Below are 15,632 nucleotides of genomic sequence, written 5' to 3'. Positions count from 1 at the left end.
TGATCTTTGTATTTTGATGCGGACGTCAAAAACTCTTTGGTTGTGAATAAAAGAAGTGCAACATCAGCACAAAATAATGTTTCTATTGAACAACTAACACAAACAGGTTGTAGAATGGAGCCTTTTCTACTCACAGCTGAACAGAAACAACATCCAGAGTGGAAAACAGTGCAAATAACTGCAAACAGGCTTCATGACACTCATGTTTGATCAGATTCACTCCCTGCTCTCACACACCAACTCCAGACCTGCATTCATCTTTTCCCTCTGAACCCCCCAAACATACAAACCCTGAGACACTACCATTGCCCTTTCACTGACTGCCCCACTCCACCATTTGACCCTTAGAACTGAAGACGCTTCTCTCATAAGAGGTGAAACATCTTCAAGGAAACTTAAAGAAGTCCAGACGCTTTTCTTTCCAAGCTCCTTAGACTACGATGACCTGGATGTCTGAGAACCTTCACAGACTGATTTTACAAGAACAACTTGTGTCAAAAATCCCTGGCAGTGCCTCTCTGTCACACACACAAATCACTACAGTTACAAATTTAATAACTTAAAAAGTAAAAAGACCACTTTTGAGCTGTGTCTTTTTGGCCATAACGAATACCAAAAGAACCGAAATTTAATAACATTAAAACCAAACAATAAATGAGCAAAGTAGTGCATGATAAATATAGACAAATACAAAGTGCAATATAGAAACACTGGGTAAAAAGAAATGAACAATTAAAAAGGAGGATAACAGATGTGAGCAGTAGTTAAACAGTAGAAATAAATATATAATAAACAAACAAAAATAGATAATAAATGAAAGCCAGGTCTGAAAGGTGAGTTTGGCTTTAAAAGCATGAAAACACACTGCTGTCTTCAGGAAGGCTGCTCCAGTAACAGAAAGTCATCTACATGTGGGTTTAGTTCTGACTTTAGGGACAAGTAAAAAAATAAAATAAAATAAAAACATCTGTCCAGACAACCTGACAGTCAAAAATATAAACTCAGGAACTTAAAAGGAAAATTGTGCTGACTTTGAACGTCCACATCAAGATAAACTTACAGATTTAAGAGTCAAAAAGTGTCAAAACGTCTGTATCCTTACCTGAGAGTTTCAAGTTTACAGTCAGGACTCTTTAGTCCAACACACAGCAAATCCAATTCTGAATCCTGCAGTTTGTTCGAGCTCAGGTCCAGCTCTCTCAGATGATTGGATGGGGAGCTGAGAATTTCAGACAAAGCTTCAAAGCTTCTTTTTGAGAGTTTACAATCTCTCAGCCTGAGGAAGAATAACAATGGAGACATATTCTTTTATTCATCTAGCATTATTAAACATATTTGTTCATAGATTCACTTACAGCACTTTCTTGGATGCTTTGACCACTGGCAGCAGCTTCAACAATGCCTCCTCTGAACGGGAGTATTTCTCCAGGTCGAACTCATCCAGATCTGATGACAGTAAGATGAAGACCAGAGCCGACCACTGAGCAGGAGACAGTTGATCTGTGGAGAGACGTCCTGATCTCAGGGACTGTTGGATCTCCTCCACTAGAGAACGATCATCCAGTTCATTCAGACAGTGGAACAGGTTGATGCTTTTCTCTGCAGACAGTTTCCCACTGAGCTTCTTCTTGATGTAGTGAACTGTTTCCTGATTGGTCTGTGAGCTACTTCCTGTCTGTGTCAGCATGCATAGGAGATCCTGATTGGTCTGCAGTGAAAGACCCAGGAGGAAGCGGAGGAACAAGTCCAGGTGGCCATTTGGACTCTCTAAGGCTTTGTCCACAGCACTCTGGTAGAAGTCTTTTACAGTAAGTGTTCTCTGGAAGATTTTAAAGAGAGGAGATTGTTTCTTAAGCAGGTTGACTCCAGAGTTGATGAAGGTCAGATAGACATGAAGAGCAGCAAAGAACTCCTGAATGCTCAGATGGACGAAACAGTAAACAACGTTGTTGAACATGTGACACTCATCAGCTTTAAAGATCTGTGTGAACACTCCTGAGTACACTGAGGCTGCTCTGATATCGATGCCACACTCTGTCAGGTCTGATTCATAGAAGATCAGGTTTCCTTTCTGCAGCTGATCAAAGGCCAGTTTTCCCAGAGACTCAATGATCTTCCTGCACGACTCTGTCTCAGCTCCTCCATCATACTTGATGTCCTTCGTTTTTAGGTGAAATAGCACAAGGCGTAGGTAGAGCTCTGTGAGAGTCTTAGGCAGATCTTTGCTCTCTTTGTTCTTCATGACAAACTCCAGAACTGTAGCAGTGATCCAGCAGAAGACTGGGATGTGGCACATGATGTGGAGGCTTCGTGATGTCTTGATGTGGGAGATGATGCTGCTGGCCTGCTCCTCATCTCTGAATCTCTTCCTGAAGTACTCCTCCTTCTGTGGGTCAGTGAACCCTCTGACCTCTGTCACCACGCCAACACAGTCAGGAGGGATCTGATTGGCTGCTGCAGGTCGTGTGGTTATCCAGAGGCGAGCAGAGGGAAGCAGTTTCCCCCTAATGAGGTTTATCAGCAGCACATCCACTGAGGTGGACTTTCTAGGGTCAGTCAGGATTGTAGTTTTGTGGAAGTTCAGAGGAGGTCGACACTCATCCAGACCATCAAAGATGAACACAACCTGGAAGTCTTCAAAGCTGCAGATTCCTGCTTTTTTGGTTTCAGTAAAGATGTGATGAACAAGTTCCACCAAGCTGAACTTTTCCTCTTTCAGCAGATTCAGCTCTCTGAAAGTGAATGGAAACATGAACTGGATGTCCTGGTTGGCTTTGTCTTCAGCCCAGTCCAGGGTGAACTTCTGTGTTAGGACTGTTTTCCCAATGCCAGCCACTCCCATTGTCAGCACTGTTCTGATTGGTTTATCTCTTCCAGGTGGGAGTTTAAAGATGTCTTCTTGTCTGATGGTTGTTTCTGGTCTGTCTGGTTTCCTGGATGCTGTTTCAATCTGTCTGACCTCATGTTCATCATTGACCTCTGCAGTCCCTCCCCCTGTGATGTAGAGCTCTGTGTAGATCTGACTCAGGAGGGTCGGGTTTTCTGTTGTAGAAATCCCCTCGAGCACACACTGGAACTTCTGCTTCAGGTCTGACTTGAGTTTGAGCTGACACTCAGTGAGAATCTCTGCATGAATAAACAGCAAATGACACAAATGAGAAAACTGCATTCTGGTTACTGTGGTTATGTGTTCAGTTCACTGGACTCTTGGTGTCATGATCCGAGTGAGTCTGAGTAACTTTCCACAGCATCAGCTCTCCTCCCCTGGGTGGAGCCCTCCTCACTCCTCCCTGCTCCTCACCTGTTGCCAATTACTCCGGCAGTATCTATGAGCAGCACTCACAATGAACCTTCTCCAGATTGTCTGCTTAGCACAGTCAGTTCTCTGCCTCACATTTTGTCTTGTGCTCCTCAGCTTGTTTCGCGTAACCCTCTTTTCCTGTTCCCTAGTCGGCACCTGGATACATCTTCCAACTCTCGCCATAAGTCACGCCTCAGGATTCTGGCCTGCCACTGCTGGGAAAACTCACTCTTGCAAACTGCCATCCTCACCTGCCTGCCTCCGTGTGCACCCACATCTCACTCTGTACCCAGATTTAATTCATCTCCTCCTCCAGCTGATCTCCACCTGCAGCCACGTAACACCTCTTAGTTTTTAAATCTTGGACTCATTCACTACACTGTGGACCACTCTGATTATTATCTCCTTTGTTCCAGTGATCCTGGATAGTTTCTATTCGCCCGATTCTGCCCCTGTTGTTCCTTTGACCTGCCTCAGCTTATGTTCTGGCCTCAGCTCTGCACTTCTCATAATACCTCGCTTGCTGTTGAATTTAGCCGTGATTCAGCTTTCTCCGTCAAGAAATCTAGTAAAATACATTTCTGTTAAAAGTCACTCAGCCTCCGTTTTTTGGTTCTGTGCTTGACTCCATTCCTTTTCATGAGCCATTGAGCCCTGACACTTGGGTTATAACTGAGGGCAGGTTTTATAGAGACACATTCGATTTAATTATGTTTATTTATACAGCACCAAATCAATACTAGCAACATTTCACATATTACATAAACAACACTATGGAGCCAGTGATGAATAAATATGTAGAATAAATGAAAGAATTTCAAGTATAAAAGTTTTTTTTATTAATTCCTCCAAATAACAACAACAGTCACCCCAATGTGCTTTATATTGTAAGATAAAGAACCTACAATAATACAACAGAAAAAACCCCAACTATCTTTTTGGGTCCTGAAAACTGAAGGCTCTGCCTCCCATTCTACTTTTAAATACTCTGTGAACAACAAGTAGGCCTGCAGAGCGAGAGCGAAGTGCTCTAATAGGGTGATATGGTACTACAAGGTCATTAAGATAAGATGGGGCCTGATTATTTAAGACCTTGTATGTGAGGAGCAGGATTTTGAATTCAATTCTGGATTTAACAGGAAGTCGATACAGGAGAAATCTGCTCTCTCTTTCTAGTCCCTGTCAGGACTCTTGCTGCAGCATTTTGGATTAACTGAAGCCTTTTCAGCGAGTTTTTAGGACTTGCTGATAATAATGAATTACAGTCGTCCAGCCTTGACGTAATAAATGCATAAACTTGTCACGGCTGGGGCAGCAGTCGTGCGGTGGAGTTAAATGAGGACCCAAGTTGCAGACAGTGGTGGAGATGCGAGTGAGGTTTTATTTACAGTGAACAAACCAAGGTGAGGGCAGAACTAAACATAAACCTAAACTGGAAAAACTACAGTGGCTTGCAAAAGTATTCGGCCCCCTTGAACTTTTCCACATTTTGTCACATTACAGCCACAAACATGAATCAATGTTAGTGGAATTCCAGGTGAAAGACCAACACAAAGTGGTGCACACGTGAGAAGTGGAACGAAAATCATACATGATTCCAAACATTTTGTACAAATAAATAACTGCAAAGTGGGGTGTGCGTAATTATTCAGCCCCCTGAGTCAATACTTTGTAGAACCAGCTTTTGCTGCAGTTACAGCTGCCAGTTTTTTAGGGTCTGTCTCTACCAGCTTTGCACATCTACAGACTGAAATTCTTGCCCATTCTTCTTTGCAAAACAGCTCCAGCTCAGGCAGATTAGATGGGCAGCGTTTGTGAACAGCAGTTTTCAGATCTTGCCACAGATTCTGGATTGGATTTAGATCTGGACTTTGACTGGGCCGTTCTAACACATGGACATGTTTTGTTTTAAACCACTCCATTGTTGCCCTGGCTTTATGTTCAGGGTCGTTGTCCTGCTGGAAGGGGAACCTCCGCCCCAGTCTCAAGTCTTTTGCAGACTCCAAGAGGGTTTCTTCCAAGATTGCCCTGTATTTGGCTCCATCCATCTTCCCATCAACTCTGACCAGCTTCCCTGTCCCTGCTGAAGAGAAGCACCCCCAGAGCATGATGCTGCCACCACCATATTTGACAGTGGGGATGGTGTGTTCAGAGTCATGTGCAGTGTTAGTTTTCCACCACACATAGCGTTTTGCATTTTGAACAATATGTTCCATTTTGGTCTCATCTGACCAGAGCAGCTTCTTCCACATGTTTGCTGTGTCCCCCACATGGCTTGTGGCAAACTGCAAACGGGACTTCTTATGGTTTTCTGTTAACAATGGCTTTCTTCTTGCCACTCTTCCATAAAGGCCAACTTTGTGCAGTGCACGACTAATAATTCCCCCACCTGAGCTGTAGATCTCTGCAGCTCGTCCAGAGTCACCATGGGCCTCTTGGCTGCATTTCGGATCAGCGCTCTCCTTGTTCGGCCTTGTTCGATTACACACAGGTGCACTCTATTTAGTCATTAGCACTCATCAGGCAACGTCTATGTGCAACTGACTGCACTCAAACCAAAGGGGGCTGAATAATTACGCACACCCCACTTTGCAGTTATTTATTTGTAAAAAATGTTTGGAGTCATGTATGATTCTCATTCCACTTCTCACGTGTACACCGCTTTGTGTTGGTCTTTCACCTGGAATTCAAATAAAACTGATTCATGTTTGTGGCTGTAATGTGACAAAATGTGGAAAAGTTCAAGGGGGCCGAATACTTTTGCCACTGTAACAGACAAACCTGAAAACATAAGGACAGCGGGGAATACACAGAGATGACACAAAGAAGGCTGGATAGAGAGACGAGTAGTAACACTGATTAACACAGTAATGCAGACGACACAACGAGGAACACAGGCAGACACATACTATAAATACACACAAGGTAATGAGGGAATGACACACAGGAGGGGAGCACAGCTGATCCTAATTCACAAGACGAGACACAAACCTTCAAAGTAAAACAGGAAACAGACTGTTTTACAACACAAACTCGGGGACACGAACAGAACACAGAGGAAAGACACAGGTAGAGATCAACCTAAGAACTAATACAAAATCAGAATTAACACAAAGTACACAAGGTGATACCAAAAATGAAACAAAACGCTGAACGACCCAGGACCATGACAGAACTAGTTTTTCAGCGTCACTCTGAGACAGGATATTTCTAACTTTAGAGATGTTGCACAAATGGAAGAAAGCAGTCTTGCATATTTGTTTAATATGTGCGTTGAAGGACATGTCCTGGTCAAAAATGACTCCAAGGTTCCTCACAGCGTTACTGGAGGCCAAGGTAATGCCATCCAGAGTAAGAATCTGCTTAGATACCATATTTCTAAGATTTTCAGGGCCGAGTACAATAACCTCAGTTTGATCTGAATTAAGAAGCAGAAAGTTAGCGGCCATCCAGGTCTTTATGTCTTTAAGACGTTCCTGCAGTTTAACTCATTGGTGTGTGTTATCTGACTTCATGGACAGATGGAGCTGGGTGTCATCTGCATAGCAGTGTAAATGTATGCTATGTCTTCTAATGATGCTGCCTAAGGGAAGCTTGGTAACGGGAGCGTTGCCAGCAGAAGGCTGAAGTGGAATCTCCCAGAAAGCTGCAGAAGAAAAAACATGAGCTGAAATGGTGGATTTCAGTCAAATAAGGAGAACTGTGGCTTTCCTCCAACCTTTGACCAATCACCTTAGTGTCCTGTTTATCAACCATAATAAAAAGCATTTACTGTCTGGGCATTTTTTTGTTTGGGTCTCCAAACAGCAGAAAGAAATGGCAGCCATTTTTTTTAACTTTACCTTCAACTGGTAAATAGATTTAAGAGAAAGCACTTTGATCATATTTGTGACGTGTCCCAAACTGTTGTTGTCGCCTCATTTATGTTGATAAAACAGCTCTAAAACCAATCTGACAATATAAATCTGTAAAATGGGCAGAAAACCTGCTGCTGGTCCCATTTTAATCAAACCAACCCAAAGAGCAGATATTCATGTGTACACAGGAGGTTATTTGTGCAGATGCATAAAACATAAACTGTTGGCTTTCTGCAGTCTCTCACTCCTGAAAGTGTTGGCAAGTGTTTTGGATTTATTATTTATATAGATTTTAATGGCACCTGTGTAATGTTAACTAAGGTTTTTATTGTTTATGTGTTTTTTGTTTAGTCATTCCCTGACTTACCTGTGGGTTCTGGGATGGTTTTATTTAAATTCTCCAACAGATCATTCCTGTTTAACCTCCCCAAAAGATTTTTAGCGACTTCAAAAGTGTTGATAGAGTAGGTATCAAACATCAGATCCACTATGTTCGTCCTCTCTGCATCCTCCAGTTCACTCTCTGGGATTGCTGGTAAACCTTCTACAGACCCGTTCTTCAGATGCCACTTAAATTCTTCAAAGTCATCACGTCCCAAATCCTTCAAAGTCCCCAGAAGGATTTCTTTAGGTGTCGTCATCTTTTACCCTGTAAGGACCCGATAAACAAAGACTGTAACAACAGCTGGAGAGGTAATTGTCTGATTTATCAGAATTTAACTTGATTCTAACAGCAGTTCATCACAATAAATTTCTAAGGCTCAGAATGCAACAAAATTGCACACGAAGAAGCACATAGAGAAGTATCCAAGTAACACTTTGCTACAATATAAAACAAACTATTATAAATAAAGAAAATATATAAACTAAATATATACACTACCCGTCAAACGTTTTAGAACAGCCCAATTTTTCCAGTGTTTTTGTCACGGTTTGCGAGCCATGTGTAAATTATTAAAGGACCCTTTATGCAGGCAGCTCAGATGCAAGTGAGTTTATTCATCACATGGTGATACAAACAGAAATGGCGAAGGTGAGCATGGAAACTAAGCAAAAACCTAAACTGGGAAAACTAACAGTACACGAATATGAAGAATTACACGAAGGGAAGACGAAAACACGGAACACAAGGGGTGGGAGCAAAGCACCACAACACATCACTATATAGTAGTGATGGGTCCAGCAACACTGATGCACCGACGCTTGTATCAAGCTCACAGAGCGAAACCTGTATCGGTGCGTGTGTCGCTTTAAGAAAAAGTCACGTGATCGATACAGCTGCTGTATCGCTCATTACCAACGCGCTAAACTGTGTTTAAAAGGTACCGCATCTGCATCTGTCAATGGGATGAGTCGCCACCAAAAAACCCCCCAAAAAACCAAAATTACTCTCGCAAAGATAAAAAAACAAAAAAAAAAAAACATCTCTCCATAACAAAATTGAGCTTGAAAGAAAAAAAAATGTTTCTGCTGTGCGGGATCATTTTGATCTTTTAACTGCAAATAAGGGAATAGTTTGTCTGTCTTTGTTTCAGTGTAATCTATCAGAATAGGAAAAACAGCAATGTGACTTGCAGTGTAAATTATTTATTTTCTATTCTGCTGAGCTTTGTTACACAATCAAAAGCACCTCCTCAGTGTTCAGGCATTACAGAACCAAACATGAAAATGAGGAGACAAACACACCGAGAATGAACACAGGTCGGCCTATATTGACACTGAACTGCTTTATCATCATTTTTTAATTAACATGCGTTTTATTATTTTGAAATCAAGCACCTAGGAAGTCTGTTCTAGACCATGCAGTCCTGAGTTTTATTATAACGGACTGCCAACCCCTTAGTATTGTGGAGAGTGTCGGAGAGAAACATTCTAAGATCAGAGGATCCTTTAACGTACTGGGGGAACAGGAAGACATCTTATCTGAACCTTTTCCACCTGGCTTTACAGTTTTTGTGTACCCCAGCTTCATCTGTGCCTCTGAATTTTCCAAAGCTGGGGAAATGCACCTTAGAACACACATGCATCAACACTACAATGAGCGGGCGGAGGGAGGTTTTGGAGTCTTCTCACACCCCCGTTCTCTGCGACAGGCACGTGCAGAGGGGGGGGGGGGGGGGGGGGGGGGGCTAGAGGGGCTTGAGCACCCGCCCCTTTCCTGATGGGTGCCTAAGGTGCCCTTTTGTTGAGGCAACTTTTTAAAAAAAAATATATAATTTTTTTTTAATGTCTGCGTGCGTGCGGAGTCCTGTCTGTGCCCTTCAACAATAATATTTAACTATTAATCACAGTTTTGCTAAATAAAAGGATCTGGCTTGCATCAGTCACATGATCACATTTAACCAATGATCGCCCTCGACGGCAGAACGCGCTGGTTACGAGCCGGGAACGAGCTCACAAAGAGCACGCGCATTTTTTGCGGTCCGGAGCTGTAAGAGAAACACAGGTTCATCAGAACCGTGGTTGAACGATTACACCCGCTCCCTCAGACGCGACTACAGACGCGCTGAAAGGAGATGGAAAAAGGACAGATTGTATGTTTCCTTACAGATTTTAAGGACTCGTCTCTCTGCTTATCAAGAAGCTGTAAAAACTGCAAAAACACAATTTGTCTCAAACTTAGTATCAGCAAACGGTCATAGGCCTCAGGTACTTTTTAACATTCTTAATCGTTTTTTTAGTTTATGTGATAATCCTGGAGTTACTTCTTCATCAAGTATGTGCGATGATTTTTTAGCATTTTTCAATAACAAGATCTTATCGATTAGGGCCCTTGTTTCGTTGTCTGTTGTCTCAGTTCAAAGCCCTCCACCTGTGTGTTCAGCTGTCTTAGAGCAGTTTGATCCCGTCTCCCTTAAGGACCTGACCGCGATAGTTAGTGGCCTAAGATCATCACACTGCCCCTCTGATTCTCTTCCCCCGAGTCTGCTCAAAAACACTTTTAATATTGTTGGCCCTTTTATTCTGAAATTGATTAATACGTCCCTTACTACAGGCTGCGTCCCACTATGCTTCAAACAAGCTGTAGTTCAGCCTCTTCTTAAAAAACAAAACCTGGACCCAACTGTTCTGTCTAATTACAGGCCCATCTCAAAGCTTCCTTTTCTATCTAAAGTTTTGGAGAAAGTGGTCTATCTACAGTTGCAGGCACACCTCGATTCTAATATGATCTTAGAAAAATTTCAATCTGCTTTTAAATCATTACATAGCACTGAGACAGCACTTTTAAGGATTTTTAACGATATTCTCTTAACTATGGATTCTGGCAGCCCTGCTGCCCTTTTACTGTTGGACTTGTCAGCAGCTTTTGACACGGTTGACCACGACATCCTGTTATCACGGCTAGAATCGCATGCTGGCCTAAAAGGATCTGCCCTTCAGTGGTTTCGCTCCTACTTGACAGAAAGGTTCTTTTATGTCAATATGGGCCCCCACAACTCCAAATTAGCTCCTCTTAAATACGGCGTTCCTCAAGGCTCTATTTTGGGTCCCGCCCTCTTCGCACTCTATTTGCTGCCATTGGGCTCCATCTTCTCGCGGTACAGCATTTCATTTCATTGCTTTGCGGATGATCTACAGATTTATCTACCTTTAAAATCAGGATCAGATCAACCGCAGCTCTTATTACGCTGCCTTGACGACGTTAAACAGTGGTTATCATTAAATTTTTTACAGCTAAACGAAAACAAAACTGAGGTTGTCATTTTTGGCAATTTCAATCATATCGACAGCACGTTGGGTACCCTCTCCTCGTATTGTAAAACACATGTAAAAAACCTCGGAGTTTACATTGATGGTTCTTTTAAATTGAATAAGCAGGTGAGTGCAGTAGTTCAGTCCTGTTTTTTTCAGCTAAGACAGCTAGCCAGGATAAAGCCATACCTTCCGGCTGACGTCTTCGAGCGTATCATCCACCTTTTTCTTACTTGCAGATTGGACTACTGCAATTCATTGTATTATGGCCTAGATCATGCCACCATCCATCGCCTTCAGATGGTTCAAAATGCTGCTGCTCGCCTGCTAACCGGTACCAAACGGAGAGAGCATATAACCCCAATTTTAGCCTCTTTACACTAGCTCCCTGTCCCCTACAGGATCCAATTTAAACTCTTACTTTTTGTTTTTAAGTCACTCAACGCCCGAGCCCCCCCCCCCCTACTTGTCAGAGCTCCTCTCTGCCTATGCTCCAGGAAAACCCACGAGATCTAGTTCAAAACTATTGTTGTCCATTCCACGGACTAACCTCAAATCTCGTGGTGATAGATCCTTCTCTGTGGCAGGTCCCAGACTTTGGAATAGTCTCCCCTTTAATATTAGATCTGCTCAAACTCTTGAGCAATTTAAATCTTTACTAAAGACACACTTTTACGCTCTGGCTTTTAACACATTATGACCCAAGCATTTTGGATTTATCTGAATTAGTTAGTATTGTTTCAATTCTTCTATTTTATTGTTTCTATTGTTATTATTGTATTACACTGTAGTTTTTAATTTTATTGTTATTGTTAAGCACTTTGTGCAGCATCGGCTGTTGGAAATGTGCTATATAAATAAATCTGACCTTGACCTTGACAAGTTAACTCAGAGACACAGACTGATGCGACAAACCCAGTAAGTAGGTGTACAGCGTACACTGTAGTGTGTAGCACCCAGGAGTATTGGCTTATTACGTACACGTTGGTAAGTTGTCTTGTGGCAATTTGACGAACTGAAACAAACGAGCGTGCTGTGTGTGCAACAGCGTGACAAACATTACCTGTCCTTTTATTAACTGCACAAGTAGTGCTGGTCATAGCTGCTGGCTACCTGTGTAAGGCTGTCATGGGTCTGTAGCTCTGTCACCGTTTTAGTGAACATATTTAGTTTTAAAGTAAGTTACAGAGCATTTCCTGCCCTTCTGGGGGGATTATATTTCACTAAAAAACGATCTAATATGCATGTCCACATAATTATGCATTATTATAATTATAATATATTAAAAAACACACTGTATTTTAAAGAACATACATTAAGATGCAGATTATATTAGATTTATATTTTAAATAAGACAAAATTTGGATTTTACAGCAGTAAAATGATTGTATCTCTATACATGTAATAAGCTTTGCCCTGCACAGAGTGGATAGTGAAACAAATGGAATCATCATAAATACATTATTTCATATTTATTACTTCCCCCTCCTCATTGCTTTATTATTGTAGCTCTAGTAATAAATAATAATGTAAGGATTCTGGATCAGCACCATGATGCCCATAGTATATACAGTATTCTGAAGAAGGTCTAAAATGTCAGTGTGTTGCACCAAAATATTTAAGTAATTATCAGTTTTAGTTCTTAGAGTGTACCTCAAAGCACACTGTGTTCTGTTGATCTTATGTGCTGCACAATAATGTTTAATATTTAGTATTTACTGTTATATTACTATATATCATTGTGATGTTGTTTATTGTATTGCTCTCGTTTTCTTCTGCTTGTTTTCTTTTTTCTTTCTCAACAGGTGATCCAGGTGATTGATGTATGTGTGTGTGTGTATATATATATATATATATATATATATATATTTTTTTTTTTTTTTTGTCTGCTTATTTAGTTGGTTTTTGTTTTTTTGCCCTTTATCCCTGTCCCAGGACACAGCTGGGAGTGATTGACAAGATGAGACAGAGGAAACGCAAACTAAACACACTGACATGAGACACGGACCTTCACCACAAAGCAGTAAATACATAGACTGAGGCTACGTCCACACGTACACGGGTATTTTTGAGAACGGAGATTTTCCGTTTTTGTTTTCAAAAATAATCCCGTCCACACGTAAAGGCAGAAATGAAGGAAAACACTGCTAGGAACATGCCAAAGCAACAGGTGGAGATATATTCCTAACCGTGCAGAAATGCTGGCCAATCAGAAGTCTAGAAGCCTCGGTGGGAAAAAGTAAACAAAGCTGGGGCATAGAAGGAGAACCAAGTCGTATGTGTGGAGGGACAGTAACTGTGTGTATATGTAATCATTTAAACACTGCAGAAAGTACAATTAACACTAATAGTATAATAATAGTACCTGAACTGTACGGAGCCCCTCTGATGACATGGTCCAAAAATAAATAAATTGTGGCCACAAAATACCCTCGAAATACTATTTTCGAGAGCACGAAATGGGTATAACGTGGCAACGAATTACGCATTTGTGGCAACATCATATTGATACAATTCCTGGACAGCTGCGTAGAGACACAAGCATGAGAGTAGGCTAAACCTATACACCGTGGACAGAGACGGTATGAGTGAGTTTTATTTTAGGCTGGGAATGAGCTACAATGCATTTTGAAAAGCCTGCAATGCAAGGAACCATTATTACGGAGAGACATTTAAACAGGATACTGAGAGCCCAGTTGCTTTACAGGGCCTGGACGCCGGGATAGATTTTATTGTCAACCAACTGCAAGGGCCTGGGAAGGATCACGGTTATTGGTCAAGTGTTTCGTGCCCACAAATTAGCATTTCGTGCGCACGAAGTAGTATTTTGTGGCCACAATTTATTTATTTTTTGGACCATGTCATCAGAGGGGCTCCGAAGAATTGGGATACAGCCTCTGAGATAGAAAGTGTGCGACCGTGAACTCGACTCTCTTTATGACACATACACACACAGACACACACACAGACACTTGTTTTCAGATTTTAGTGAGGACACCAAAAAGCCTCAAAAATATCCTCAAACTCGTGGGGACGGCCATTTTGTGGGACTCTATTAGCCCACATAGTAGCATACCAACTCTTTGTCCTCACAAACATGTCTAAACAGGTACACACACACACACAGACACACACACAAACAGGTTTGTCAGGTTCCTCGGCTCGTTCTCTGCGTTCAGTCCATTGAAGGTGATTATTGAGCCAATCACAGCTACAGAGCTCACTGTGACTCTTCTTCTCTCTACAGTCACACAAACAAACACACTCAGAGACTCTGACAGCAAAACTACAACAATGTGGTGTTAACACTCACCCTGCCTCAGCTCCACCGTCCTCCTGCTGCTCTGACGGAGGCTCAGCTGTTTCTCTTCCTGTTCCCACCTGCTCGGGTGGCTCCTCCCCTCTGCAGTTACAGGAAATCAGGTGTGTGTGTCTCTTGTTGAGACTGGTTCTTCCTGCTCTCTATCATCACATTGGGTGTTTCCAAATTCAGGGAGAGGATGCTTCGAATGCCACATTTGTAGGAAATTGTATCACATGGACGCGACGAAGGCTGTTCAAATTTGAAGTCTTCCAAATGCGTCCTTCATTTCCCTGAATTTGAAGGATGGGTCAGGTGTGTCCTTTGTGGCCCAACATATCCCAGGATTCATTGCGGGCCATACAGGAGATATTTTTCTGATAATGATAGTGATCGAAGTGGGAGTTAATGCAGGAGACGAACACTTTCAAATGTAAGTATATGAAAATCTGGTGGTGCAAAAGTTTTTATAGCGGGTGTGTTGTTAGGCTCTGGGCATCTGCATAGACATGTTCTTTTTTTGAGAATGTGAGGACAAACTTGAAAGAGAGACACTGTGAGAGTGGACACATCCACACTGCTGCTGCATCTGTGCTCACCACGATGGCCTCCTTCAGAGAGATGGAGGACTCACTCTGTCTTCTGGCTGATGTAAGTGTTCAGCTTTGAACAGCTGTCGTTCCAGCTGCTTTTAACTTTGTAGTTTCACATTTGTACAGACTTTATATTTTTTATAGACGTGTCATAAACCAGTCCTTAAATCATTTTCATTATCACAGATACAGTCTACACTCTGCATCATGAGCTGGTCAATATCGCAAAAGTTGTAATTCGTTTCATGTTTCATGTAAACTGCTCTGAGGTCACAGTGACACCAGCAGATGTAGTTACAGCCTCTCTGTCCCCACCATCCCGGCCCACGTAGACCGCAAAGGCCGGGTCCTCCGAAGGATGCAGCCGACGAATTGGAACACAGCTCATGTCTGACAGCAGTTTGAAGAGGAAATGGATTCTGTTCTGTTCTTCACTCATCACCTACCTGACAGCTGACACCTCACACCTGTTTCTCAGCTGCAGGTCAGACAGAAGGACACACAGAGGATGGAGGGAAGGAGGATGGATCTGCTAGTCTGAAAGTTGGTATGTCAGTTTCTGGTCAAGTTTTTGTTCAACAGGAAACATAAACAGAAGCAGGATTCATACCAGCCTCCACTTGAACAGCAGCCTGCTTAAACTGTCTGCGTGTCTCTAGCTGATCTCTGTCTCCTGCTGATGTCACAACGTCTCCGTTTTATTTGAACACTGGAGGTGAAGATGGCAGATTGTTGGCTAAAATGGATGTCTGTGGCATCCTGCATTTAATGTTCAGCATCTTTGTGAAAAACTCTTTAAAAGTTGTTTAACATGTCCAAAAATCCAAAACTGTTACAGATTACAAAGATGTTGTTTCTATGAGCTCAGGCTGTACTTGCTAGTTCAC

At 42.1% G+C, this 15,632-nt stretch overlaps 1 protein-coding gene across 1 annotated transcript; it reads right to left on the bottom strand.

The window, feature by feature from the left end:
- Positions 1-1,098: 1,098 nt before the first annotated feature.
- LOC146548199 (protein NLRC3-like) lies at positions 1,099-7,799 on the bottom strand. The gene is made up of 3 exons (XM_085265946.1): positions 7,526-7,799; positions 1,356-3,126; positions 1,099-1,276 (listed from the first exon to the last, which is right to left on the bottom strand). Exons 1-3 carry the CDS (start codon positions 7,797-7,799, stop codon positions 1,099-1,101), a joined length of 2,223 nt encoding a protein of 740 aa, XP_085122072.1.
- Between the last annotated feature and the right edge of the window lie 7,833 nt (positions 7,800-15,632).

Source organism: Mchenga conophoros, linkage group LG23 (genome assembly GCF_057382185.1).
Source record: "Mchenga conophoros isolate Kocher_MC1m ecotype Shallow Benthic linkage group LG23, M_conophoros_male_GT1.1, whole genome shotgun sequence".
Classification (NCBI taxonomy): domain Eukaryota; kingdom Metazoa; phylum Chordata; class Actinopteri; order Cichliformes; family Cichlidae; genus Mchenga; species Mchenga conophoros.
The sequence above is the reverse complement of the archived record's forward strand: the minus strand, read 5'-3'. Positions and strand labels throughout refer to the sequence as shown.